This window comes from Helianthus annuus, chromosome 16 (genome assembly GCF_002127325.2).
Source record: "Helianthus annuus cultivar XRQ/B chromosome 16, HanXRQr2.0-SUNRISE, whole genome shotgun sequence".
NCBI classification, from domain to species: Eukaryota; Viridiplantae; Streptophyta; class Magnoliopsida; order Asterales; family Asteraceae; genus Helianthus; species Helianthus annuus.
This window is the reverse complement of record NC_035448.2, coordinates 15,637,282-15,663,125: the sequence shown is the minus strand read 5'-3', so window position 1 is coordinate 15,663,125 and position 25,844 is coordinate 15,637,282. Positions and strand designations below refer to the sequence as shown.

Genomic DNA, 25,844 nt, shown 5'->3' with positions numbered 1-25,844 from the left:
TGATTTATGTGAAATTAGGGCTAAGAGATAAGCTAGAGACTTGATAAATAAACATGTAAAATTCTGCCCTTAAAGTGTTTGTTGAAATGCCTCAAAGAAGGCTCGAAATTAGAATTTTTGTAGTTAAAACACCTAATTGTGATGCTTTGGCTATTATGCAAAATGTGATTAAAAAGAGTTCTAAATGTGATAAACGTGGTTAGAACTTTGGTTAAAACGGTGGTCTAAAGATAACGCCTACCGGGTAATTAAAGAATGCTAAAACTAGTTGATGAACTCGAATATGCAATTAGTATACTAATGGGCATTTGACTTTTAAAAAGTCAAACTGACCTACGATATGATGAATGATAATTAGACATAGAAAATAAGTGAGGTGGAATAGTCGTGATTGTTAATGACTAATTTAACCGCCTTGTAAATGATTGACAATAGTTTGACGCGTAACAAGCTAGGTGAAAGCTTGGAGGAGGGAGCGGGTCAAACGGAGCAAGTACGGAAAGAAAAGCGCGGCGTGGATGCGAGGTAAGTGTAATTTACACACTTATGTAGAATACCCGTTTATTCGATACATTGTAAACGTGATAACGATAATATTGGAAATATGGAAATTTGTCAAGTGTCGACTAATGTAAATCAAGGTTAAAAGGACACCCATGGCGTAAGTCGAAATGGGTTGAATTTGTAAGAAAAGAGTGTAAAAGAAAATGGGTATGGTTATAAAATCCGGGATGGGATGGATGTATGAAATGGAAATCAAAAACGATGTTTTTGATTAAATATATAATGTTGGGCATATAGCCCAAATGGGTCGAATGGTGGTGATAACACCATTTGACAATATCGACTAATGTGGTTGTCAAGTCTTATGTTAACAGGACCGGTTAGCAAATCAGATAATTGCGTCACCATTGATGGTGTGATAATGAAAACGAGGTATAAATCGGGTCTACTTGTTGATCCGGGCCAGGTACGCATAATTATGTTGTAGTTAAAAATGCTACTTTGGTCGAATAATTTGAGAGAGAGTCCTTCGTCATAAAATGACTAAAATCAACCAAAACGCCCTTGTAGGCTAAATGGAACAAACAACCCTTAAAGGTTGTTTGGAAATGAGTTTTATGACTAGGTAAATACTTAGAATAAGTATAGAAGCTGAAAGAGGTATTATATTAGCCAAATGGCACTATTTGAGTTTTTGCCGTAAAATAATGATTCGAGAGGTAAAATTTGGTTTATATTGATCACCATATTAAACCTACCTTAAATACAATTGAGGTGGAAGATTATAGGATAAGAAATGTGGTAATGGAATGCCAAAAGCAATCGAAAGCTATTTTAGGCTCGAAAGTGCTTAAATACCCTTAACGGGTCAAAATAAGCGTACGAGCGAAAATGGGTTTAAATTGTGTAATAAACCTGTGATTAGAACCTAACGTGGTATATAACATTAATTTGAAGAAGTATAGGTGATATAGGAATCAAACAAATATGTTTGTTTGATAAAATGCATAAACGGGTTAAAATTCAGTAAAAAGGTAACGAGTCGAAGGCTTAGAAGTCTAAAAATTTATTAAGTTGGATGTTGGATTTTAACCCCATATGATGGGGAATCAAATTACAAACACATAGGAGGAAACAGTAGGTCAAACGGACGAGCGGATTGAAAGATACGAAAGTTTTCGTGTCAATAAAAGGCAAAATAGAAAGGCTGAAAATGCAGGGACCACCGTAACTTACGGTGCCACCGTAAGTTACGGTGGGGATGATATTGATACGGTTGTTGCCCACTGATTTACGGTGGGGGATTTGACATTCAGTGGCCACCGTAACTTACGGTGCCACCGTAAGTTACGGTGGTGGCCAGCTCAAAATTAGTCTTTTGAGATCAAGAGATTCACGTTGGGATTTTTCTTTCCATTATCGTTACCGGACTTGTTTAGATACGATTTAATTCCCGTATGACTAAAGCATTTCATGTTTATGAAATGTAGGTACATTTTGGATGCCGAAAGACGATCAAGCTCAACGAAGAACCGAACACGATAAAGATTCATGCTTCCGCACATTGCCTCGTAGTAAATTTTAAACGACGAATTCGATCACATTATGTTAAATAACTTATGATTTGTAAACGTTTTATTAAACCCGTATATTTTTTTTATAGCATGTGTAGTCTTAACTTCATATCTAATTGTGGTATTTACATGTAAAACCGTTAAATAGAAAGTAGGGTGTTACATTTTGTCATTGAACTCATGTCTGAAAGTTCAAATGTCATGGTGTCAGTGCCACCGGAATCAAATATCCACGATCCACTATTTTTTTCACGATTTGTCGCCATATTAACCTTTAATACTTACGGAAGCTAAAAGGAAACAACTAAAAGAAAATTGGGGATAAAATTGAAAAATGAGGAAGTTCAAGGGTCTGAGATGAAATTCTCAACCCAACCCCTATAACCTAACCTGAAGTCAGCCGCCACACTTCAACTCAGATCAATAGCTCTTTTTCTCAATTGATCAATAGCTCTTTTTCTCAATTTTCTCTACACAGACAAGGCAGGTATGGTTTCAGGTTCACGACCACCACCGACAAACCCTTGGCTCGTCTACTTAACAACAGCGGCGGCTGCTTGGGCGGCGGAAACGACGGCGTCAGTGGCAGCAGTGACGGCGATTGCGTGCCTGCTCTGCTCTGCTCCTCTTCTGACTGAATTGTGTAGATTGGCGGAGAAAGGGAGGGGTCTCGACGATACCGGCCGATGCACGACGAAGTGGTGTCTTTTCCGGTGACCGGACTCTTTTCCAATGACGACGGGTTCTGGTTTGAAGATGGTGTTGATCTGCACTGGTAAGGTGTGGTACCGAAGATTTTTCTGAATTGATTTTGTTTTGTGGTTTGTAGGTTTCGGTGGGTAGGAGATTTTTGAATCGACTTTGTTTTGTGGTTGTAGGATGATTGATTTGGTAGGTGACGAGCGGATTGATGTCAAGATCGTATGCACCGCTCTGATACCATGTTGTCGTGAATAGATAAAAAGATGATTGAATTGTAATTTTGATTGATGAGCACTATTACATTCAGGCCTTTAATTTATAGACCAAGAACAGAAACCAAAAAAAGGATACAAGAATAATTAAAGGCTGCAAATTGATTGTGATGAGCTGTGATTAAGGGCGTGAAATATGGGAGATGATGTTGCCTATTTTTGATTGATCCCAATATTCTCAAAAATATATATTATTTTCTAACAATCACACCCTGTATAATTTGAACTCTTAATCTTTTGGTTGTGAAGTAAACCACTTAACTTTCTCTTTTACCACGACTTGCAGAATTTAAACTCCTAACCTTTTGGTTGTGAAGTTTCTCTCAAACACTCAATATATAAAATACACCTAGTGACTTAATCATAGGAGAGTGATCCTGGGGCTACGGCCTCATGACCTTTACTATTGGGTTTCCTTCATGTGGTAACCACATCTCAAGCTTGGTTATAAGTTGTGACGTGACAAATATTCAGAAATGGGCTTAATATATTAGTAGATCTAGTTTAAATGACTCCACACGTGCCCCTGATAATAGTGACCCGCTTTTATAAGTTGTAATAACTTTAAGAATATTAAAGTTATGATAGAAAGACTAAAAGTTATAATAAGTTTAAGAACATTAAAGTTATGGTAGAAAGACTAGTCGAAAGCCAAATCACTTTGTAATGCTCTCTTCAATGATTGCTTCACATCACGTTGAATATAAACATCACACATATGTAATAATTCATGAAAATTAGTAACAATTAAGAAAATTAAACAAAAAGCCTAAATTTTCCTTTTGATGGAAATTATAATGCGAAACATCACATTCAATATACATGGATAGAAACTTTTTGGATCTTTTAGATTCAACTTTGATACACAACTGCAATTTTAAAATATTCTTTAATGTTGCTATCATAAAAGAGTGGTTGAATATATAACTATGTTTGTTTACCATGAGATTCTTATTTTTTTTTAAATATATTAAATTGCTTATCGTCGAGAAGTAATAAAACAGAAAAAGAAACCAAATTAAACATGCGTGATTACTGCGCAAGTTATTTTCTTAGCTGGGCAAATTAAATATGTCTAGAACATTGGGGGGTGGGGGGGGGGGGGGGGTAGGTTATTGAAGAAGAAATTTGAAAACCATCCAACTTGTAATTTAACGAACTGGGGTAGCTCAGTTGGTCACCGACACCGATATTCCAACACTTGGATCGTTGGGGTCTCGGGTTCGAGACGTGGCAACCTCACCTCTCTCGAACCCCAAGTGTTGGGAGGGTATTTGTCGCCAGGGATCCTTGTCGGGTGGTGAACTGGGAGGGGGGATCCCCTCCGCGGTCAAGGGTACCGTACACCTACCTTTTTTTTTTTTAAATCAATGGCCGCAAAATTACATCCGTCGTTATACAAATTAGGGATATACACCCTAATTACAGTTGGTATTGACTATTGAGAGTGCGTTACGAAAACCAAAGAGTTCGTAGAATTTGTGTTAACATCACTAAAACTGTAAATTGGTGGTCATGTTGAATTCACTATCAAATTTTTTTTTTAAATTGTCATGATAAGTGTTCAGTTAATATTTGACGTTATTGTGTTAGCCCCAAGTTCCGGCTTGAGGTGATACTAACACAAACGCTTGGTTTTAGATAAACCGGTCTTTAAAATTTTTATATAGCTGATTCAAGTATAAAATACGTAAGTATTTGAAAAAGTTCAAGACACATTAAAAAGAAAATAGAGAGAAAACCGATATAACTACCAGTCAAATATTAAATAAATAAAAGCCAATGAAGCCACAACCCAGTGGTGGAGGTGGGAGGGTTTTACTCACCCCATGAGTAGTGGCGGAACTAGCCCATTAAATTAGGGGTATCCAAAAAAAAATTATCGTGCAATATACAATATTAAAAAAAAGACAATAAATAAATAAAGTAAACAAATACCTAATAGATTTGGACTCTTCTTTTTTTCATAGCTTAAATCGTTCCATCACATCGTCGTCTTTTACTTTATGAAAAAAAAAACCTTTTCGACCGCACAAACACGACATTGTTCAAAAATTCCGGCCCATTCAATTGCGTAAATCCGTCTCGATAATCTTCAATTTTGAAAAACATCTTTCAACGGTTACGGTTGCAACCGGTAAAACCAAAGCTAGCTTCACTACCCGATAAATCAAAGGACAAGAACTGTGTGTTCTCATTTCAACCATAAGACGTGCAAGATCACTTATTCTATTATATGGCTTTATTAGTTATTACAACTTAGGCTTAATTATCATAAAACTAATTATTTGGGCTTTGTTACTAAACAGGTTTTGGACTTGATGAATAATAACATGTTTCATAATTTTCTCTTAGGGGTATCTTCGTATATGTTTTTAGATATGCTATGTATAAAACCGAAAAGAAAAATTACACTGTGAATACGAATACAGGGTTGAGCCGTAGCCCGTGCTACGACTCATTCTATATTGATTCCGCCCCTGCCCGTGAGGTTCCCTACCCGGGTGGTCGCAGGGTCGAGTCCGGTCCCTTACCTGGATGAGAATAATTCCTGCATTCTCTAGAACCTAGGCATCTAGAGGTTAGCTGTTAAAAAAATAATAAATAAATAAATAAATCAATTATATTTATAAAATGATCATTATTGAAAAAGCTTGAATTGTCGATGTAAAGGTTTTGTATTGAGGAAACGAAGAAAAATAGGAAAAGGAAGCGGGCTGCTTTGTGGGGGCCTAAATAAACAAACCTAAGTAACTAACAGGCTAACAGGCCCATGGCCCTGATAGTGGACTGTGTTGTTGGGTCAAGGGAAACACATTTATGGACACAAATCGAATTGTAATCTTAATTACACGGTGATGAAACACAGAATAATACCAAGGTTAATCTGTGGGGTTATTCCTTTTGTGGGTTTAATCTCTTATCTTACTCGCAGAAATGACCTGGTTCCTGCAAAACAGCAACACCGTTAGTCTCGTTAAGAGGGGAATATGGGGGGTTTCCCTCTTAACCAGGCTCCGGCGTGAGAATAAGTACTGTTCTGAGGGAGAATAAACAGTGTGTGTTGAGTGTGTGAATATAGAGAGCCAAGATGATCAACCTGAATGATGAAGGGTCCTATTTATAGCCGGAGGGTGAAGAAGGGAGGAGCAGCTGTGCCAGCTGTGGTTGTGCGCCAGCTGTCCGACCAAGGGGAATATCCTCTTGGTCTGCTCTGCCATAGCCGGTGTAGTAGTACACATGGCGCGCTTAGGTTTGTCCATGCTGGAAACCTTGTACTGGCGTTGTCAGCTCTGCCCCCTGATTTGTCGCAGGCCTATGTGTCGTTCTGCCACTGGTGACACGTGTTGTCCTTTTTGTCGGATGGAGTATCTTTGGTGCCACCTTGGCGTCTTCCAGAAGTTTCTAGAAGCTTCTGGATTGCTTTGCTGATGTAGGCGCCATATATGCTCGAAAAGTGGTGTGGTCCCTGCCATGTAGGCAGGGAATTGGGACCATACCTCTTCAAGTCCCCCCAGTCCAGTGTGTCTTCTAGTTGAGTTGATCGTCTAGGAGGGATTCTGGACTTATAAGGGTAGTGGTTTTTATGGCGGTTTGTATGGCGCGTGTAATTTGGCAACTTAAAAAGTTGAGTCAAATGGACGCATGGCGCATGGGTTTTGGCAACTTAAAAAAGTTGAGCCAAATGGACGCATGGCGCATGGGTTTTGGCAACTTAAAAAAGTTGAGCCAAATTGACGCATGGCGTATGGGTTTTGGCAACTTAAAAAAGTTGAGTCAAATGGACGCATGGCGCATGGGTTTTGGGAACTTAAAAAAGTTGAGTCAAATGGACGCATGGCGCATGGGTTTTGGCAACTTAAAAAGTTGAGCCAAATGGACGCATGGCGCATGGTTTTTGGCAACTTAAAAAAGTTGAGCCAAATAGACGCATGGCGCATGGGTTTTGGAAACTTAAAAAAGTTGAGCCAAATGGACGCATGGCGCATGAGTTTTGGCAACTTAAAAAGTTGAGCCAAATGGACGCATGGCGCATGGTTTTTGGCAACTTAAAAAAGTTGAGCCAAATGGACGCATGGCGCATGACATTTTGTTGTTTCCTTCTAAGGGAAGTTTGGTTGTCTTGGGGGAAATATTGATGTGACTGCTCGGTGTCCCTGTCTTATCGGAGGTGAACAGGCGCCTTTTCAGTTTGCGTCAGTTACTTTTCTGTCACGTTGTCAGGCCCTGTTACCCATGCTCCCGAAAAAAGAGGTGGTGTCTTCTCTCTCTTCTGACGTGTCTCTCCCCATTGGTTGTTTTTCCTGGACTCTGACGGCCCACTACCCATCGCATTAAATGCGATGGGTATAAATAGGAGGCGGTTCCTCCTTCTTTCCTCACTTTTCAAATTTTTGAAGTTTGGTTCTCTCCATCTCCTTCATTTTTTCTTCTTTCTTTGTTTGAACATTTGCGTTTAACCTCTCATCATCTTCATTATGTCTGGTGCAAATCCTTCACAGAGGAAAGGGAAGAATAAAGCTCCCCCTGGCCCTGACCAGGCAGTTATAGGATGGAAGGAAGAGGAGTTCCACAATCTTGTGAGGGAAATGGGTTTTCGTCTTGAATGGGGAGCCCAATATCCGACTCCTGGTTCTACTGCCATGGATGCACCTACGGGTTACTTGACCTTATATGCTGCATTCTTCCGGGAGGGTAACTTCAGGCTTCCCATTACCAAGTTTATTGCCTCGGTGTTGAGGAACTATGGGCTTCACACAACAAACTCACCCCAGCACCAACTAGGGGTTCTTCCTTATTCTTTTGTTTTTAGCAGTTTGGACCCGAAGGCTGCGGGTGCCATGGTTGAGGTGATCCAAGAAGATGGAAAACCGACTTGGTTAAACCAAATTCGAGGCCGTTTTTTGCACCCATCTGATGAGAGTTTTACTAGATATGCTAATGTTGCCTTAGGTGAAGATGATGAAGATGACCCTATTGATCCTATTCGAGAGGAAGGTTTTGTTCTCTCGAGTGGAAGTTCCGATAGATCTTCTGAAGGTCTAACTTCGTGTTGCGCGCGTGCAGGTACCGCGCAGGCTGCTGTTAACGAGCCTGTTCATGAGGTTGTTGGTGATGATGCAGAGATTCCTGTTGCTCCTTCTGCTCAGGTGGAGACAAGGAAGAAGACAAAAGCCGATAAGCCTGAGAAAGGGGAGAAGAGGGTTGAGGGCAAAACAACTGGTACTTTTCGTGAACGACCCTCTACTCTTCCTTTTCTAGATTATATAGTCGTATCTGATACGTTGTCTGGTTTAGGAGCTGGAGAGAAACCACGCGGGTCTGATCCAGATGACCGCGCTTGACGGAGCATATGAGAAAAAAAGCCCTCGAAGATAAGAAACGCAAACTTGACGAGCAGGCCGCTGCTCTTCTTGCTTCGAAAAAAGGCTAAACTCCATAAGGAAGCCCCTCCTGCGCCTTCCGAGTCTGAAATAGATATGGGTATTTTTAGTGGAGGCCGCGGGAATCTCTTGGAGGAGATATTTGCTGCTTCTGCCCCTACTGGTAATGGTTTTGTAGTTATATATTTCTTGCATGTTTCTTCGAGTTATTTTTGATTGTTGTGGTTGCATTATGACAGGAGTCAAGTCTGGCAAAGAGCCTCGTAGGTTAGATATTTCACAGATAACTCCTCCGCAGTCTCCTCTGTCGAGGACGGTTGACTTAACCCCTCCTCGCGATGATCTTGGGAAAAACAAGAAGGAAGATGAAGCGGTTACGAAGAATGTAGGTGAAGGTGGTGCTAGTGCCGGTGGTAGCGCAGGTGGTGAAGGTGCTGGTGGTAGCGCAGGTGGTGAAGGTGCTGGTGATAGAGGTAAGGGTGTGGAGACCGAGGTGGAATCCAGTGAGGCCACCCCGCACCAGACTATCTATACCAAGCGCCCCCAGGTGGTGGTGGTGCTACTTCTGGTGTTGTTCGTAGCCCACAGTTTGAGAATGTTCATGCTGATTCCTGGGATACTCACAACCATGCTTGTGATGACTTGCCGCACGCTCCTCGGTGGAATCTGACTCAAGGTTCCCAGATGAATGATTTGGGCAACTGTCATGATTTCTTCTCTATGTCTGTTCCTTCTGCTGAAAGGATGTTCCAGAAGCGGCGCAATCGTTTTGAGTTATTGGATGATCATGTGCGCGCTGGAGTTAATTTCTTTGCTACCTCCCAAGAAATTGTCCGCGAATGGAGATCGATGGGGGAGGAGACAGTTGAGTTTGAGGATGCCCGGAAGGCGTTTGCTGAAGAGAAAGAGAAGTTTAATGCGGAGAAGAAAGGTTTACAATGGAGGGTTTCGGATGCTGAACGAAAACTTGAGCAAGAAAAACAGGTTAACGTTCAGAAACAAAAGGATTGGGAAGTTGCGTGTGAACGTACTAATGCAGAGATGCAATCTCAGTGTGAAGCGATTGTTCGGTTATCTGGTGAGAAGAAGGAGCTTGCTGATGAAGCCCATCAGGCGCGTACTGCGTTTGAGAAGAGAGAGAAAGAATATGTCGCTCGTATTGACAAGCTGGAGCTTCTTGTTAAGCAAAAGGTTTCCGAGTGTGATGCCACTAGAAAGCTTCTCGAGGAGAAAACTTCTGAATGTGCAGCTTCTTATGGCCTTATTGAGGAGGTATCTGCTGATTGCAGATGGTTGCTGTCACGCGTAGTACCTTTGGGAACTTCATTCGTTTATGTTCGTTTCTTTTTTGGCATGTTTTGACGATTCCTCTTATGTTGGTGTTTGCTTGTTTGCAGCTTGCTGACCGTATTGTGAACTCTCCTGAACTTGCCACGTATATGTTTGAGTTGGGTCAAGCGGGATACAATAGCGGTCGGAAGTATGGCTATTCTGAGGGTAAAGCTGCGGCTATCAATAATGAAAAGGACCACCACTTCTAGCTTTACGCGGAGAATTGTGATGGTAGGTATGCTGCCAAACGTAAAGAGTTTGCATCCCTGGAATTTGCCGTTGTTAAAGCTGCGGAGAAGCTAGCTAGGAAGGTTGATGGTGTTGCTTTGTTGAAAAAGGCTCTTGGGGATGAAGCGAGTACGGCGGGAGGTGCTGGTACTAGCCATCCTAAGTGAAAGATTCCGGCCTGTGTGACGCGTATGGCCTTAGATGGCCCTGTAATTTTTGGTACCTTGTGAACAATTTTAATTTCTGCTTTACCTGTTTTATGTTTGTGAACAACCGATCATGCTTGATGCTTGGTATGTTAATTTTTGCCTTTGTTTTATGCGAATTTTTGTTATCGTCATAATATGTGCATGTAAAATTACTTTGATTAGGTGTCACGAATGAATGATGGCGCTGACAGGTTGTGTTGTGTTAATTACAACGTTTGTTCTATTGTATTTGCGCGCGAGTTGGCTTGTGACTACGAAGTGATCGAGTTGCAGGTTATTGTGTGTGCTCAGCTGTGCTCAGCATTGGGAGCCTTACAATGTTTATTTACCTTGCTATCGATGTTTTCGTGTTTGTGTGGGCACGAAGTTTTGTTTTGGCGTTTTGTAGGCTTTAGTTGTGTTTCTGACCCGGCTGTGCACTTGGTTGTGACGAGCCTTGGAGGTCTACAACGTTTCCTATGGTCGAGCCGTTGATGTTTTCGTGTATGCCCAAGGTAATATATGCAGTTATGACAGAAAATTTGCAAAATATAAAGATAGCCAAACACTTCTTGTATTATGATAAATGTGTCGGCGATTCAGCCATTGCAATTACATGACTCTTTTACATATAACACCTTCTCAGCTGTTGAGTGTTCCAAGTTCGTGGAACCTCTTTGTTGTCGATGGTGCGCAGCTTGTAAGCTCCCTTTACGAGTACTGCGTCCACGACATATGGTCCTTCCCACTTGGGAGCCAGTTTTCCAGGTTTCTCGGCGTTTGAAGCCTCGTTGCCTCTTAGGACGTAATCCCCTGAGTTGAAGGTGCAGACTCGGACCTTGGAGTTATAATATTTTTCCAGCTTCGTTTTGTATTTCGCTTCGTTGATTACCGCCATCTCTCTTCTTTCTTCTAGGAGGTCCAAGTCGATCATCCTTTCCTTTTCATTGTCGATTAAGTTCATGGAGAGCATTCGTGGGGACGGCAATCCTATCTCTGCTGGTATTACTGCTTCAGACCCATAAACTAGACTGAACGGTGTCTCACTGTTGCTTGTTTTTGGCATTGTTCTGTGGGCCCACATTATGCTGGGCAGCTCGTCAACCCAGCCCCTTCTTTTCTCGCCTAGCCTTGCCTTGATACCATCGACAACGCTTTTGTTAACTGCTTCTACTTGACCATTCCCCTGCGGGTGCGCAACCGAAAAGAAGGTGTGTTCGATGTGCAATTCTTTGAACCATCGTTCAAGATTGTCTGCAGCGAAGTTCGTTCCATTGTCAGTGATGATTCTGAGCGGTAGGCCGAAATGGCATAGGATTTGTTCCCATATGAATCTCTTGAAGACGGTTGATGTGGTTGATGCAAGTGCCTTCGCCTCTACCCATTTGGTAAAATAGTCGACCGCGACTATTATGAATTTGACCGCTCCTGGGGCTTCTGGGAAAGGGCCGACCATGTCTATTCCCCACTGCTGGAAGGGCCATGCAGTTGTGACTGGTACCAATTCATTTTTGGGGGGCATCGTCTTGGGAGCATGTATTTGGCATCCACTACATTTCCTCAACTCTTTTACCGCGTCTAAATGCATCCCGGGCCAGTAGTACCCGGCGTTCATCACTTTTGCCACCACCATTCTTGGCACGGCATGTATACCACAGATTCCTTCATGTACCTCTCTGATCAAATAGTTTGCGTCTTCAGCGTCGACGCATCTCAACAATGGACCAAGGTATGACTTTCGGTATAAAATTCCATCGGCCATCTGATAGTGCTCAGCCTTGTACTGGATTTTCCTCGCCTCGGCTTTGTTCTCGGGGAGTATTCCGGATTGAAGGTATATGATTATCGGAGTCATCCAAGACGTTGTCCCTGTCTGGATGACGCTTACTTCCCTAAGTGGAACAGATGGGTTGCTCAAAACTTCTATGCGCACATCCTTCGCCAAGTGTTGGAAGCTTGTAGATGCGAGTTTACTCAGCGCGTCTGCTGTTTGTTCTCGCTTCTGTTTATGTGATGCAGCTTGTAGGAATAGAAGGTTTGTAGCAACGTCTTTGCTTGACTCAGATAGAGCGCCATTACATCTCCTTTGGCTTCGTATTGGCCGTTGATTTGTCTGGCCACTAACATGGAATCTACATGCGCTTCGATGTGTTTGACTCCCATTTTGATTGCCAATCTTAAGCCAGCAAGAAAGGCTTCATACTCTGCCTCATTGTTCGTGCTCTTGAAATCCAGACGTATGGCATATGTGAATTCATGTTTGTCAGGGCTCACCAGTCGAAGCCCTGCGCCGTCTTGATTCATGTTTGTCTGTTCTTGCGAGGATGTTGCCGATATTGTAATTTGTTAACACATGGATAACGTGATTGGCAAAGTACCTACGCAGCCGTCTTGATGCATGGATTAATGCGAGTACTAGCTTTTCCATGATGGCGTACCGGGTTTCTGGATCGGTTAAGGATCGTGACACATAGTAGACTGGTGTTTGGACACCTTGTCGATCAACGAGTAACACTGCTCCAACTGCTCTATCAGATGCAGATAAGTATAACACCAGAGGTTCTCATTTGATTGGTGCGGTTAAGGTTGGTAGCTTGATGAGGCAATCCTTCATCACGCGGAAGGCACTCTCGGCTTCCGGGGTCCATTGGAACTAGCTTTTCTTCATGCAATTTCGTAGTGTCTTGATGAACGGAAAGGACTTTGCCGTGTGATTAGCTAGGAAACGATTGGGCGCTGCTAACCGTCCTGCTAATTTTTGCATCTTTTTGATGTTTGATGGGGAAGGCATTCTTTCGATTGCTTGAACTTTTTCTGGGTTTACTTTGAAGCCATCTTTTGTAACAATGAAACCTAAGAATTTCCCTTCTTCCATGCCAAAAGAGCATTTTGTTGGGTTTAGCTTGATGCTTACGCTGCGCAGCGTGTTGAAAGTCTTTTGGATGTTTACCAGCATCATGCTTTCTTCCTTGCTCATAATCACCAAATCGTCCATATACACTTCGATGTACTTGCCGATGGCATCGCTGAACGTTTCGTTCATCAGTCTCTGATAGGTCCTCCTACATTCTTTAGGCCGAAAGGCATCTTGGTGTAACAGTATAGCCCTGTCGGTGTGCGGAATGCGGTTTTGTCTTCATCTTGAACGGCCATCTGGACCTGGTGGTACCCCTTGTAGCAGTCAAGGAAGCACTTCCATCTGAATGTTGCTAGAGAGTCGATCTTTTCGTCGATATCTGGTAAGGCGTAACAGTCACGTGGACATGCCTTGTTTAGATCCTTGTAATCCACGCACATTCTCCAGCTACCGTTTGGTTTCTTCACCATCACCGGGCTTGCCACCCATGTTTGGTATCTGACTTCTCTAATGATGCCCGCATTCAACAGCTCCATTACCTGCTCTTTCATGGCATCGTGTTTTATATCGCCCAAGTGGCGCTTGGCATGTACCACTGGTTTCGCTTCTTCTGAGACATTTAACCGGTGTTCTGCTATGTGTCGTGAAACACCCACCATATTGGCTGGTGTCCAGGCGAACACGTCCATATTTTCGTGTAACAACTTTTTGAGCACCACGCGCGTTAAATCGGACATCACAGGTCCTAAGGTAACTGTCTGTTCTGGGTACCCGCTGTTCAGTACCCATTTTTCTGCTTCTGCGCGCGGTGCTGGTTTACTTGCCTTTGCAGGTCTGACCTCATCTGTTGCTAAGACTTCTTTGCTTGCGTATATTAATGCTATGTCTGTTTCTGTTGGGAATCCAACAGCTGAGTGTGGCGCAGAGCATATCATACTGAAGTCTCCTTGGGATTCCCTTCCTAAGAGGATGTCGTGTCTTGAATCTGCTGGCAGCACCATGAACGTGACCTCCTCTATTCTTGAGTTTCTTCCGTCTGAGAGTAGCACCGGGAATGATATTTGGCCAAGAGGGAAAACGGCTTCGTTGCAGAAACCAGTTAGTGGATAATCAACTGGTTCCAAGCGCGCTTTATCCTCTTAGTCGAACTGGTTGAAACATTGTTCGTATATGATATCCGCGGTGCTTCCTGGGTCGATGAAAATGTAATCAGTCTAATAGTGACCAATCACCCCAGGAATGATGATGGGTCTTTTTTCTCTCGGGCCACCTCTTACGACTGGGAAAACAACTTGCCTCTCGCGCCACGAGTCGTCTTGTGTGCGCTTGTTGTAATTCTTTCTTGGCCTTCGCGGACCCCCTTGAACCATGTGTGTTTCTAACTTCCGGAGCTTTTTGTTGTCCGGTCCTTCTTCTCTTCGTTGAATTTGGCGGTAGTCACGCTTCCCGCCTTTTACCAGATGAGTAAGCTTTCCGTCTCTCAGGGCCCTTTCTATTTCTTGTTTTAAACTGAAGCAGTCGTAAGTTAGATGACCCGTGTCTTTGTGAAAGTCACAGAAAAGGTTGGGATCTTGACCCCTCTTGTTTCGCATCTGTAGAGGTGGTTTGAACTGGTGGTTCTTAGTGGCTAAGACCTCGGAAGGGGTTTTTGTTAGTGGAGTCCACTGTTTTTCCCTGTTTTCTCTTTTTACCTCTTTCTGGTGGGCTATCTGGTTGATTGTGTGGCGCGCGTCCTCTCTTGGTGGGCTTCTCTCTCTGTCACCGGAAGTTTTCCATGGTTGGCCTCTGCCCTTTCTGCCATGCCGGTCATTAGAGCTGTATCCTCGCTGACGGTGATCGTCACCAGTCAACTGTTTATCTGTTTGCGCAATGGTTTTCGCTGCTTCAATGAATGTTTCCCAATCTTTGGGTCCCCCATCTCTTCCTTTTACCCGCTTGATTAAATCTTCGCATTTGACTGCCCTCATGAAATGTGCGCGCATCATCTTCTCGCCCACGTCTCCAATTTCTAAACACTCTTTGTTATACCTCGTGATAACGCCTTCCACACTTTCGTGGTCTTTGCGCCATATGTTTAAACAGTCAGCAGGATCTCTGGTGTGTCTTCGCTGCTGGGAGAAGTGTGCAAGGAATTTCTCTCGAAAATCGATCCATGATTTAATCCTTCCTGCTGGTAGGCTGTCAAACCAAATGCGTACTGCGCCGACGAATGTTTACGCGAAAAGATGACACCAGGTTGGTAAATTCCACCCACCTGTTGCTCCTGCGCCATTAAAGACCTGAAGGTGATCATCAGGGTCTGTCAAACCATTGTACTTGCCCACGTTGTGCGGCAATTTTGTTTTGTCTATAGCGGCCGTGGCGATTTTCTTGATGAATTTTGAATTTTCAGCCATGTCGTCTGGACGATAGCTCAGAGTGTAGTCATGCTCTGCCTTTGGGTTGTACCCTGCGCGCTTGGCTGGTTTGTACGATTGATGTTCTGGGTGTAATCTGCTAAATATTGTGCTCTCCCCTTTGTATGTTGGGTCGTCTTCTTCATCATCCCATTCAGTGTTCATGTTGCGCGGGCCCAAACGGCTTTGAATTGGCTTTCTTTGTGGATTATGGACATAGTTGCTTTCTGTTTCACCATAAGTGTCATGCGTGTCGTGTGCGCTTGGCTTTCTGATGTTTGGCACAGGTCCTTTCTCCGGGCGTAAATTCCACGCGTTGATCTGCTGAGTCGTGTGTGTACTCAGAGACCGTTGCGGTGGGGTAACGAATGGCGACTGGTTAGCTTGTGCTTGGAGCAAGGCTTGTTGCGCGCTAAGTTGTGTATAAACAAGGTTTATAGATGCCATTTGCTCGGCATACTAGGAAGCCAGAGTTTTTCCTTCGGTTAGCCCTAAAAGTGCAGAGAAATTCAGCTGTGCTTGTTCCGATGGAGCTGAGGGGCCAGCTCCATGGCTTGATGTTTGCACTGGTGGAGGTGTTTGTTGGACTATCCCTGATGGGGGTTGGAAAGTGGCTCCATTTGTGGTCTGAGTGATTATCCTAGTGGGGGCTTGGAAAATGGGTTCGGTTGTGGTTTGGCTAACAACCCTGGATGCACTTCCAAAAATACTAGGAAAATCGTTGTTTGTCTGCCCTTCTTGGATGATTTCGTTCATTTGGGCCCTTTGGACGTGTGCTGTGTCCGAAACGAGTTCAAAGGAAGAATCTTCTCCGTCCACTTGGTGTGAGAGTTTTGTTCAGCCATTTTTGACGAGTGTTTTTTTTAAAAAAAGAGATGAGATTGTTTTTGCAAAAAGCGGATGACGCCAATGATGAAACACAGAATAACGCCAAGGTTAATCTGTGGGGTTATTCCTTCTGTGGGTTCAATCTCTTATCTTACTCGCAGAAATGACCTGGATCCTGCAAAACAGCAACACCGTTAGTCTCGTTAAGAGGGGAATATGGGGGTTTCCCTCTTAACCAGGCTCCGGCGTGAGAATAAGTATTGTTCTGAGGGAGAATAAACAGTGTGTGTTGAGTGTGTGAATATAGAGAGCCAAGATGATCAACCTGAATGACGAAGGGTCCTATTTATAGCCGGAGGGTGAAGAAGGGAGGAGCAGCTGTGCCAGCTGTGGTTGCGCGCCAGCTGTCTGGACAAGGGGAATATCCTCTTGGTTTGCTCTGCCATAGCCGGTGTAGTGGTACACGTGGCGCGCTTAGGTTTGTCCATGCTGGAAACCTTGTACTGGCGTTGTCAGCTCTGCCCCCTGATTTGTCGCAGGCCTATGTGTCGTTCTGCCACTGGTGACACGTGTTGTCCTTTTTGTCGGATGGAGTATCTTTGGTGCCACCTTGGCGTCTTACAGAAGTTTCTAGAAGCTTCTGGATTGCTTTGCTGATGTAGGCACCATGTATGCTCGAAAAGTGGTGTGGTCCCTGCCATGTAGGCAGGGAATTGGGACCATACCTCTTCACACGGACAGTCTTTACTCTAGAGGTGTAAGAAAAACTGGTATGAGTGATCCTGATGAACTGATTTTCAACCTGACCTGATCCCAAAAAACCGGTTTGGGCCCTGATCCAACCTGGCAGTTTGGTATGGGTTCGGGACTTTTGTTGAGAACCGGTTCCAACCCGAATCGTTTCGGGCCCGATTAAAAACGGCTGTGATGCTCTATACCGGTTTGAACCTTATCGAAATTAGTTTAAGTGGGTTGGGTTTTTCAACACTAAAAATGGTTTATAACCAGAACCAGTGTAACCCATTTAAAAAAGAACCGGGTTGGTTTGGGCCCGATTGCTTGAACCGGTTTTTTGTACAACTTAAAAGAAGAAAATTCTAACACACTTTTGTTAATTTCATCTGCTCACAGTTAAACCTTTGAAAATTTTCTTCAACTTATGTTAATTTTCTGTTAATAAAGTTATATAAAATACACATTTAAGAGCACAAATAATAATACTAGACATAAAAGCTATCTTATGTAGTTATGTATGATAAACTAATTTGTATTAGTTCTTGAATCATCTATGATAATATTTCAAGAAATATAAATAACTATACAATATATAATTGTTTTAGAATGGTAACTTGCACACTCTTTAAATCATAATTTTCTTTAAATCATCCTCGAACATAACTATTCACACCATATTAATATTAGGGGTGTGTACGGTTTGGTTTGGTTTTTAGGCAAAACCAAAACCGAAATGTTGGTTTTTGGTTTTTGAAAAACGTTCGGTTCCGGTTTTTCCGGTTTTTACACTGGTTTGGTTTTTGGGCAAAACCAAAACCGAAGGTTTTTGGTTTTTGAAAACCTTCCGGTTTCGGTTTTTCCGATTTTTACACCGGTTCGGTTTTTGAAACAAAATTATGTAAGATTCAAAAAAATAAAAAGTATAATTTAAAATTAAAATCTTTCTTATATGTTTACATTTAGTTTATTATATTTAAACTTTTTAATTAATATTTTTTATATAAACCTAATCTTCTAATCTATTTTTATGTTTTTTCAAAATTTTTATTAAGACATTTTAGTTTATAACATTTTGAAACTTATTTAATTTTTATATTAAATTTTGTTATTTGTTGCAGGCAATAAATAAATCATTTCAATTATAAACAAAAATACTAATGTTTTTATCATAAATACTTGACTTTCAAGAATAAATTCATAATTTCTACTAGCATGGGTTAAACACTTAAACATAAACATAAAAGTATATGGACTAGGCCTACTATTGTAACTTATCGATTCGGTTCGGTTTTTTTTTGTTATTGAAAATGGTTATCCGAAAACCAAGCCGAAATTTTCACTTATTAAAAACCCAAAAACCGAGCTATTGTTTTTTGTTTCGGTTCGGTTTTTTCGATCATTTCTATTACAGTTTAATTATTTCGGTTTTCTAAATAATAATAAAAAAATAACTACATAGATAATATTAAAAGGGTGATGGAGGATCATTTATCGGCCGGATAGCCCAGAGTGTTAGTCGGTACTTTGGTTGGGTCGAGGATATGTATCCACCGCCGACTCCCTGCAAATATTTGGACATGAGGTCGATGACAGGGATGAAAGTGGCGGCAAACATTCCTAATGTTGGTTATAGGTTTGGGCATGGCAGCCGTTGGTACATCACCCGCGTTTGGAGGCCGAGAAGGTTCAGATGCCTCAGATGGCTGAGCAGGATGGCGGGCATGATGATGTTGTGGTCCCGCCTCAGCATGAACATGGGGATCATCAGCATCCACAGAGAGCTTATCGCGCGGTTAGGTTGCCTCGGTCAACCAACCGTCTTCTCGATAGGATTTTGCATAGCCAAGATGAGCAAATGCGACTTCTAACACTGCATGGTCAGGAGATAACATCCCACGGTCGCCAGATGGATGAGATGCATGATGACATATGGTGGCTGATGACTGGCATGGGTGAAATGTATAAGTACATGGGTATGTTGGTTCCACCCCGTCCACCACCACGAGTTTATCCGGACTAGGGCCCGTTCTTTACGCATCAGCCCGACCCGTCCATGCCATCCTTTACACAGCCCCTCCCGTCCATGCAGGTATATTATCTTATTTTTATTTCATTTATCTACGAGCAATTTAATGTTATATAATGGGTATTTTGTTTAAATTCTTATAGCCTTACGACCCGTCCTATACTCAGCCCGACCTTTCCTTGCCACATTTTCCTCGGTCTGGCCAGACCATGCCGCTCTTTCCTCTATCCGACCTTTCCATGCAGGTATGTTATTTTGTTTTTTTTTCTTTTTCTACGAACAATTTTAATGTTATGTAATGAGTATTTTGTTTGAATTTTTTATAGGCTCCAGGCACGTCCTATAAACGGCACAGCCCGTCACCCTCTACTAGGCGTGACCCGAACTTTACAGAGGAGGAGCTCGCTGAGTCTGACGAGTATTGGTGATGATAGTGGTTTTTATTATCATATTATGTAGTACTGTACGAACAATTGAATTTAATTTTAAGTATTTGTCATATTTGTTTAATTTGGATATGTTTAATTTGTTTGGATTGCTTAATTTCACTACGTCTTTTATAAAATTTATAACAAAAAAACTAACATCATTTTATAACAAAAAACAACTTAAATAATGTTTAAAAAAATAAAGTTCAAAAAGATACTAATAACAATATGTTGTTCTTGCAAAAAAAATTCGTCCAGGAACGTATGGCCCTATGATTCCTCTTGTCTTTTGGAAAAAAAAATCATTAAGGGAGCGTATGGCCCTATACACTTCCTTTTAGCTGACCATCTTTTGAAAAGTTTGGTACACATATAGGAAGTGTATTGCTTAATACGCTTGGACCCAGAGGAACCGTATTGCCCTATACGCTTCCTCTGGTCCCCTAATCATTAGCTGACCATCTTCTGAAAAGTTTGTACTTCAAGTATACATATAGGAAGTGTATTGCTCAATATGCTTGGACACAGAGGAACCGTATTGCCCTATACGTAGGGGTGTTCATCGGGTTTTTTCTTCGGGTTTTTCAGGTCGGGTTGTTCGGGTTTTTCTCTAGGAAAAATTGACCCAATAACCAACCCATTTTAAAGTTCGGGTTAGTCGGGTTTAGGTTATTCGGGTTCGGTTTAGCTCGGGTTGGGTTATTCAGTTTTTGGGTTTAGACGTAAAATGAAAATTAATGTTTTTTTTACAAAATGACATCAAAATTCATATTGCTACTTTAAAAATATCATCAAAGTTCAAAGATTAGTTGACAATATGATATTATAATATTTAAAATTCCCAAAACTTAGTGTTCTATCTATTAAATACTCCAAATCTAAACACTTCTATAAGAAAAAAACAGTAAATGTTCGGGGTTTTTTTCGGGTTTCGGGTTTCGTGTTTCGGGTTTTTCAGGTCGGGTTGTTCGGGTTTTTTGTTAGGAAAAAGTGACCCGATAACCGAACCATTTAAAGTTCGGGTTGGTCGGGTTCGGGTTATTCGTTAATTCGGGTTCGAGTCGGGTTTCAGATTTTGGATAAAAATGAACAACCCTACCTATACACTTCCTATAGAGTTAAGGGATGTGCAAATAACCAAGGAGGGTGTGAATAACCAAGCCCTATTAAAAAGTGGATCCACTCGAGACCAGCATCATAAATAACTCACACAGTCAAACCACTCACACAACACATCCCCCACCACCCTCTTGTATATAAAAGCAGCGTACTCACTACTCAAGACACATTACATCACTTGGGATTCAAATTTAAATCCTCTTTTTATGGCACACATTTGAACCCTCTTTGACTCATGTTTCACCAACAACAACAGCAAATGGGTACTCTAAATCTAGCCTTCATTTGGGTTTTCTCAGCTGTTTCTATCTCAACAACCCTTTTCAGCACTTGCTCTTTAGCTCTCACCCAAGATGGTAACACTCTTTTTCCTCTTACAAACCAAAAGACTCTGTCTTTTGACCCTTTTGACCCATTTCATATGTAATCTTGGATCTTTACTGTTTTCTTTTAGGGTTAACTTTGCTGGAGCTGAAACAAAGTTTGAATGACAGTAAGAATGTTCTGAGCAATTGGGTGAATAATGATGAAACCCCATGTCAATGGACTGGTATCACTTGCTACCCTAGTGACCAAAGAGTTTTAGCAATGTAAATCATCTCTTTTTACTCCAAGTTTTCACCTTTTTTACTGCAAATTTCAAGAAACATGAAAAGAGTAACAAAAACCCTAATTTTTGTTTAAAAGTTTTAATCTTTGATTTAAATTTGGGGTCTTGACAGAAACTTGCCTTACATGGAGCTTGAAGGGTTTATATCTCCAAGCATTGGTAAACTCACTAGACTTCAGAGACTGTAAGTGTATTGTTATATATTTTTGTATCTATCTATATCAGTTGGTGGTGGTACTTAGTCTTTTTGAACTATGGTGTTCTTGTTTGTTATTAGGGCACTTCACCAGAACAGATTACATGGTATAATCCCTAATGAAATAAGTAAATGTGTTGAACTCAGAGCTATGTAAGTCAAAACTGTGAAATTGGTATTTTCTTTATTGTGTTATTGGGGTAGCGATCCTATACATTAATCCAGAAGTGTGAGAATTGTATTATAATACTATATATAACACTATATAAAAACATATAAACACCGTTTAACACGATATAACACCATATAACACTATATAACAAATTAACAATATATAGCACTATACATCTATCATAGACATGCTATCAGACAAAATATAGTGTTATATTTGTTATATAGTGTTACACAGTGTTATATGGTGTTACATAGTGTTATACGGTGTTTATATGATGTTATATAGTATTATAATACACTTCTCACACTTCTTGATTAATGTACATGATCCTCTACCTATATACTGTTTGGGAATGTGATTTAGCAATTGCGCATTTTATTGATGCGCGATGCGGGATCTTGTGTAGGTACTTGAGGGCTAATTATCTTCAAGGTGGCATACCGTCGAGTATAGGAAACCTTTCGCTTCTTAGTATATTGTAAGTTAGTTTTTATCATTCCCAACATTTACATCACAATATGTCGATAGCAATCTCATCGATCGAAATTTATTTTGTATCATTATTCAGAGATTTGTCAAGCAATAGTTTGAAGGGAGCAATACCTTCGTCTCTTGGTCATCTTATTCGTCTTGAATCCTTGTAAGTTGGTTCACTAGTATATGTTGGTGGCTGCAAACGAACCAAACGTTCGGCGAACAGTTCGTGAACCGTTCGGCGGGAAGTTCGTTTGTGTTCGTTCGTTTATTAAACAAACGAACACGAACAAGAAATTTCGTTCGTTTAGTTAAATGAACAAACATGAACAGAGGTTGTGTTCGTTCGTTTATGTTCGTGAGCGTTCAATAACGTGTCCGTTTGTGTTCGATAGTTCATTAGTGTTTTTAGTTTTTATATCTATTGAAATACTTCAAAATTCCGACAAATTAAATATCTAATAAGTGTCAGTGTATAATATGTTTTGTTTATGAAACGATTGTTTGTGTTCGTTTGTTTCCATTTGTGTTCATGAACATTAATTTGTGCTCATTTGTGTTCGTCAACGTTCGTTTTTGCTCGTTGTCTAAAATTAACAAACAAACACAAACGAACATGAACAAGTTCGTTTCCTTAACAAACGAACACGAACATAAAATCTCGTTCGATAAGTGTTCATGAACGGTTCGCGAACACATATATTTCTTAACAAACGAACACGAACAAGGTCTTGTTCACGAACATAAAATCTCATTCGATAGGTGTTACATTGTAAATTCTTGGAAAAATGTTTGACAATCACATTGGTCTAGTATCTAAATTCTAATACTTTTATTTACTTTCAGGAACTTATCCGTAAATTCCTTTTCCGGTGAAATACCAAATTTTGGAGCGCTAACCAAGTTTGGAAACAACTCGTATGTTCCAATTTATATTGATATTCAAGTATTTTATTTTCTTGAATTATTCATAGCTTATTCACTTTTCTCATTGAGACTAATCGAAATAGGTGTCACCGCGTGTAGGTTTATTGGTAATCTAGACCTTTGTGGCCAGCAAATACACAAACCGTGTAAAACGTCGTTGGGATTTCCTGCTGTCTTACCGCATGCAGAAAGTGATGAAGCAGCAGGCAAGTTATTATTGATAATAAAGAACATATTTTTGTTCATTTAGCTGTTAAAAATACCAAAATTACTCAAATTTTGATATAATTAGTTTGTGGGCGTTATTAATCTTAAACATTTATGAACTATTTTGACCGTTGCAGTGCCTAAAAGTTCATCGCATTCTTTGAAAGGAGTGATGATCGGTGTTGTGATCGCCTTAGGCGTAGCACTTGTGTTCTTCGTATTCTTGTTGGTTTGGTTGCTTTCAAAGAAAGCAAGAGTTGCGAAAAAATACGTGGTTGTCAAGAAACAATTTCCTCAAGAAACAAGTAAAACATGCCCATACTTGTATATTTTTTAGAGTAAATTACAAAAATCGTCCTTTATATTTGTCACTTATTGCAAACTGTGTCCTTTGTCTTTAGTAATTACAGAAAACGTACTCGATGTTTGCAAACCCTTGCAAGTTATGTCCTTTAGCCATAACCCAGTTAATTTTTGTGGTTAAATCTGATCAAATGGACCTCACATGAGGGTATTTTTGTGGTTAAATCTGACCAAATGGACCCCACATAAGATTAAAATGACCAAAATACCCTCATGTGGGGTCCATTTGGTCAGATTTAACCACAAAAATTGACTGAGTTAGGCTAAAGGACATAACTTGCAAGGGTTTGCAAACATCGAGTACGTTTTCTGTAATTATTGAAGATAAAGGACACAATTTGAAATAAGTGATATATATAAAGGACGATTTTTGTAATTTACTCTATTTTTTATTACCTTTTTAGTAAAGTTCATCAATTTCTTAACCGTTTTTATTTTTTTTGGTCAATTTGTAGGCACACAACTTATAACCTTCCATGGTGACCTTCCATACACTTCAAGTGAGATTATCGAGAAGCTCGAGTCCCTTGCCGATGAACACGTGATTGGGTCCGGTGGGTTTGGGACCGTGTACAGAATTGTCATGAATGACTGTGTGATGTTCGCAGTCAAAAGAATTGACCGAAGTCGAGAAAGTCGAGATCTTGCATTTGAACGGGAGTTGGAAATATTGGGTAGTGTTAGACATAGTAATCTTGTTAATCTCCGAGGATATTGTCGGTTTCCGGATTCAAAGCTTCTTATCTATGATTATGTGGCCAATGGTAGTCTTGAAAATTTCTTACACGGTAAGCTTCGTAATTTGACTTAGAAACAAGAGTAAAATGCCAAAATCGTCCCTGAGGTTTGTGCACTTTTGCCTGTTACATCCAAAATAAGACTTTTTTTTTTTTTTTAACTGGACCCCTAACGTTTCATTTTTGTTGCCATTTCCATCCAAATCGCAAACCCGGTTAAATTAAAACGTCAGGGGTCCAGTTACAAAAAATTCTTATTTTGGGTGTAACAGGCAAAAGTGCCCAAACCTCAGGGACAATTTTGTCATTTTACTCTTGAAACAAAGAATGGATGATTTCTTATGTTCCTTTTTAACGATTTTTATGAATTTGTGCGTTTAGAATGTCGGGACGGAATCCAAACGTTAAGTTGGAATGCTCGTCTAAAGGTTATATATGGTTCGGCTCGTGGATTGGCGTATTTGCACCACGATTGTACTCCCCGAATCATTCACCGGGATATAAAATCGAGCAATATTCTCCTTGACGAAAATCTCGAGCCTCGTGTTGCTGATTTTGGTCTCGCGAAGCTTTTGGTCGATGAGGAAGCTCACGTGACCACTGTCGTCGCTGGCACTTTCGGCTATCTCGCACCAGGTTTGTCTCTTTATCCCGCTATCTCGCACCTGTATTCCAAACCAAATCACAAATATTTTTCTCATGGAATATATAAAACAGAATATCTGCAAAGCGGTCGTGCCACTATGAAATCAGATGTTTATAGCTTTGGCGTTTTGCTGTTAGAGCTTATAACGGGAAAAAGACCAACAGATCCGATCTTCGTGAAACGGGGTTTAAACGTTGTTGGTTGGGTATGCATTTCTAATTTCCGACAATATTTTGTATATAAAGTCAAATATTTAAACAAGGTCAACGTTTTCGGTTCTGACATTCATGGAATGTTGTATGCAAAAACAGTTGAACACCCTGCGAAAGGATAACCGGTTGGAAGACGTGGTGGACAATAGGTGCACCGATGCGGATGCGTCAACTGTAGAAGCGGTTTTGGAGATTGCAGGGCGGTGCACTGAAGCGAACCCGGATGACAGACCGTCGATGCAAGAGGTCTTGCAGTTTCTTGAACAAGAAGTGATGTCACCCTGCCCAAGTGACTTCTATGACTCCCATTCAGATTATGCTTGATCATATTTTCATGACATTATTTATAAGTGAATGTGTATCAGTTTGTCTGCATGTGAATTAGCAAATTTTAAGTGATAAACTTGATTTTCAAGAATTTTGAAATTTGTTATTGGCGAGTTATAAACAATGGTAGACCTCACACGGTTGAACTCCACAGTTAAACGTCTCCAGTCCACTTGGGTAACCATAAACAAATTTGTGAGCTTGTAAGCAAATCAAAAAATTATTGGTTGGTATGAAACAAATGATATCAAAACCACAGTCTTATTTAGATGGGTAAGTCTCAAGAAATGGCTGAAGGACCCCCCATATGAAATGGCTGAAGTAACATTAGATGCTGAACCAAAATAGGGTAAACGATAAGATAAACAATGTTTTCAAAATATTTACATAATATAAA

The 25,844-nt window shown here is 40.8% G+C and overlaps 1 protein-coding gene across 1 annotated transcript; it reads left to right on the top strand.

Moving 5' to 3' along the window:
* Positions 1-20,685: 20,685 nt before the first annotated feature.
* LOC110916100 (LRR receptor-like serine/threonine-protein kinase FEI 2) lies at positions 20,686-25,606 on the top strand. The gene is made up of 13 exons (XM_022160856.2): positions 20,686-20,929; positions 21,028-21,163; positions 21,296-21,367; positions 21,461-21,532; positions 21,961-22,032; positions 22,123-22,194; positions 22,875-22,946; positions 23,055-23,161; positions 23,300-23,467; positions 23,981-24,313; positions 24,644-24,898; positions 24,980-25,113; positions 25,220-25,606. Exons 1-13 carry the CDS (start codon positions 20,809-20,811, stop codon positions 25,442-25,444), a joined length of 1,839 nt encoding a protein of 612 aa, XP_022016548.1. The 5' UTR covers positions 20,686-20,808; the 3' UTR covers positions 25,445-25,606.
* Positions 25,607-25,844: the final 238 nt, after the last annotated feature.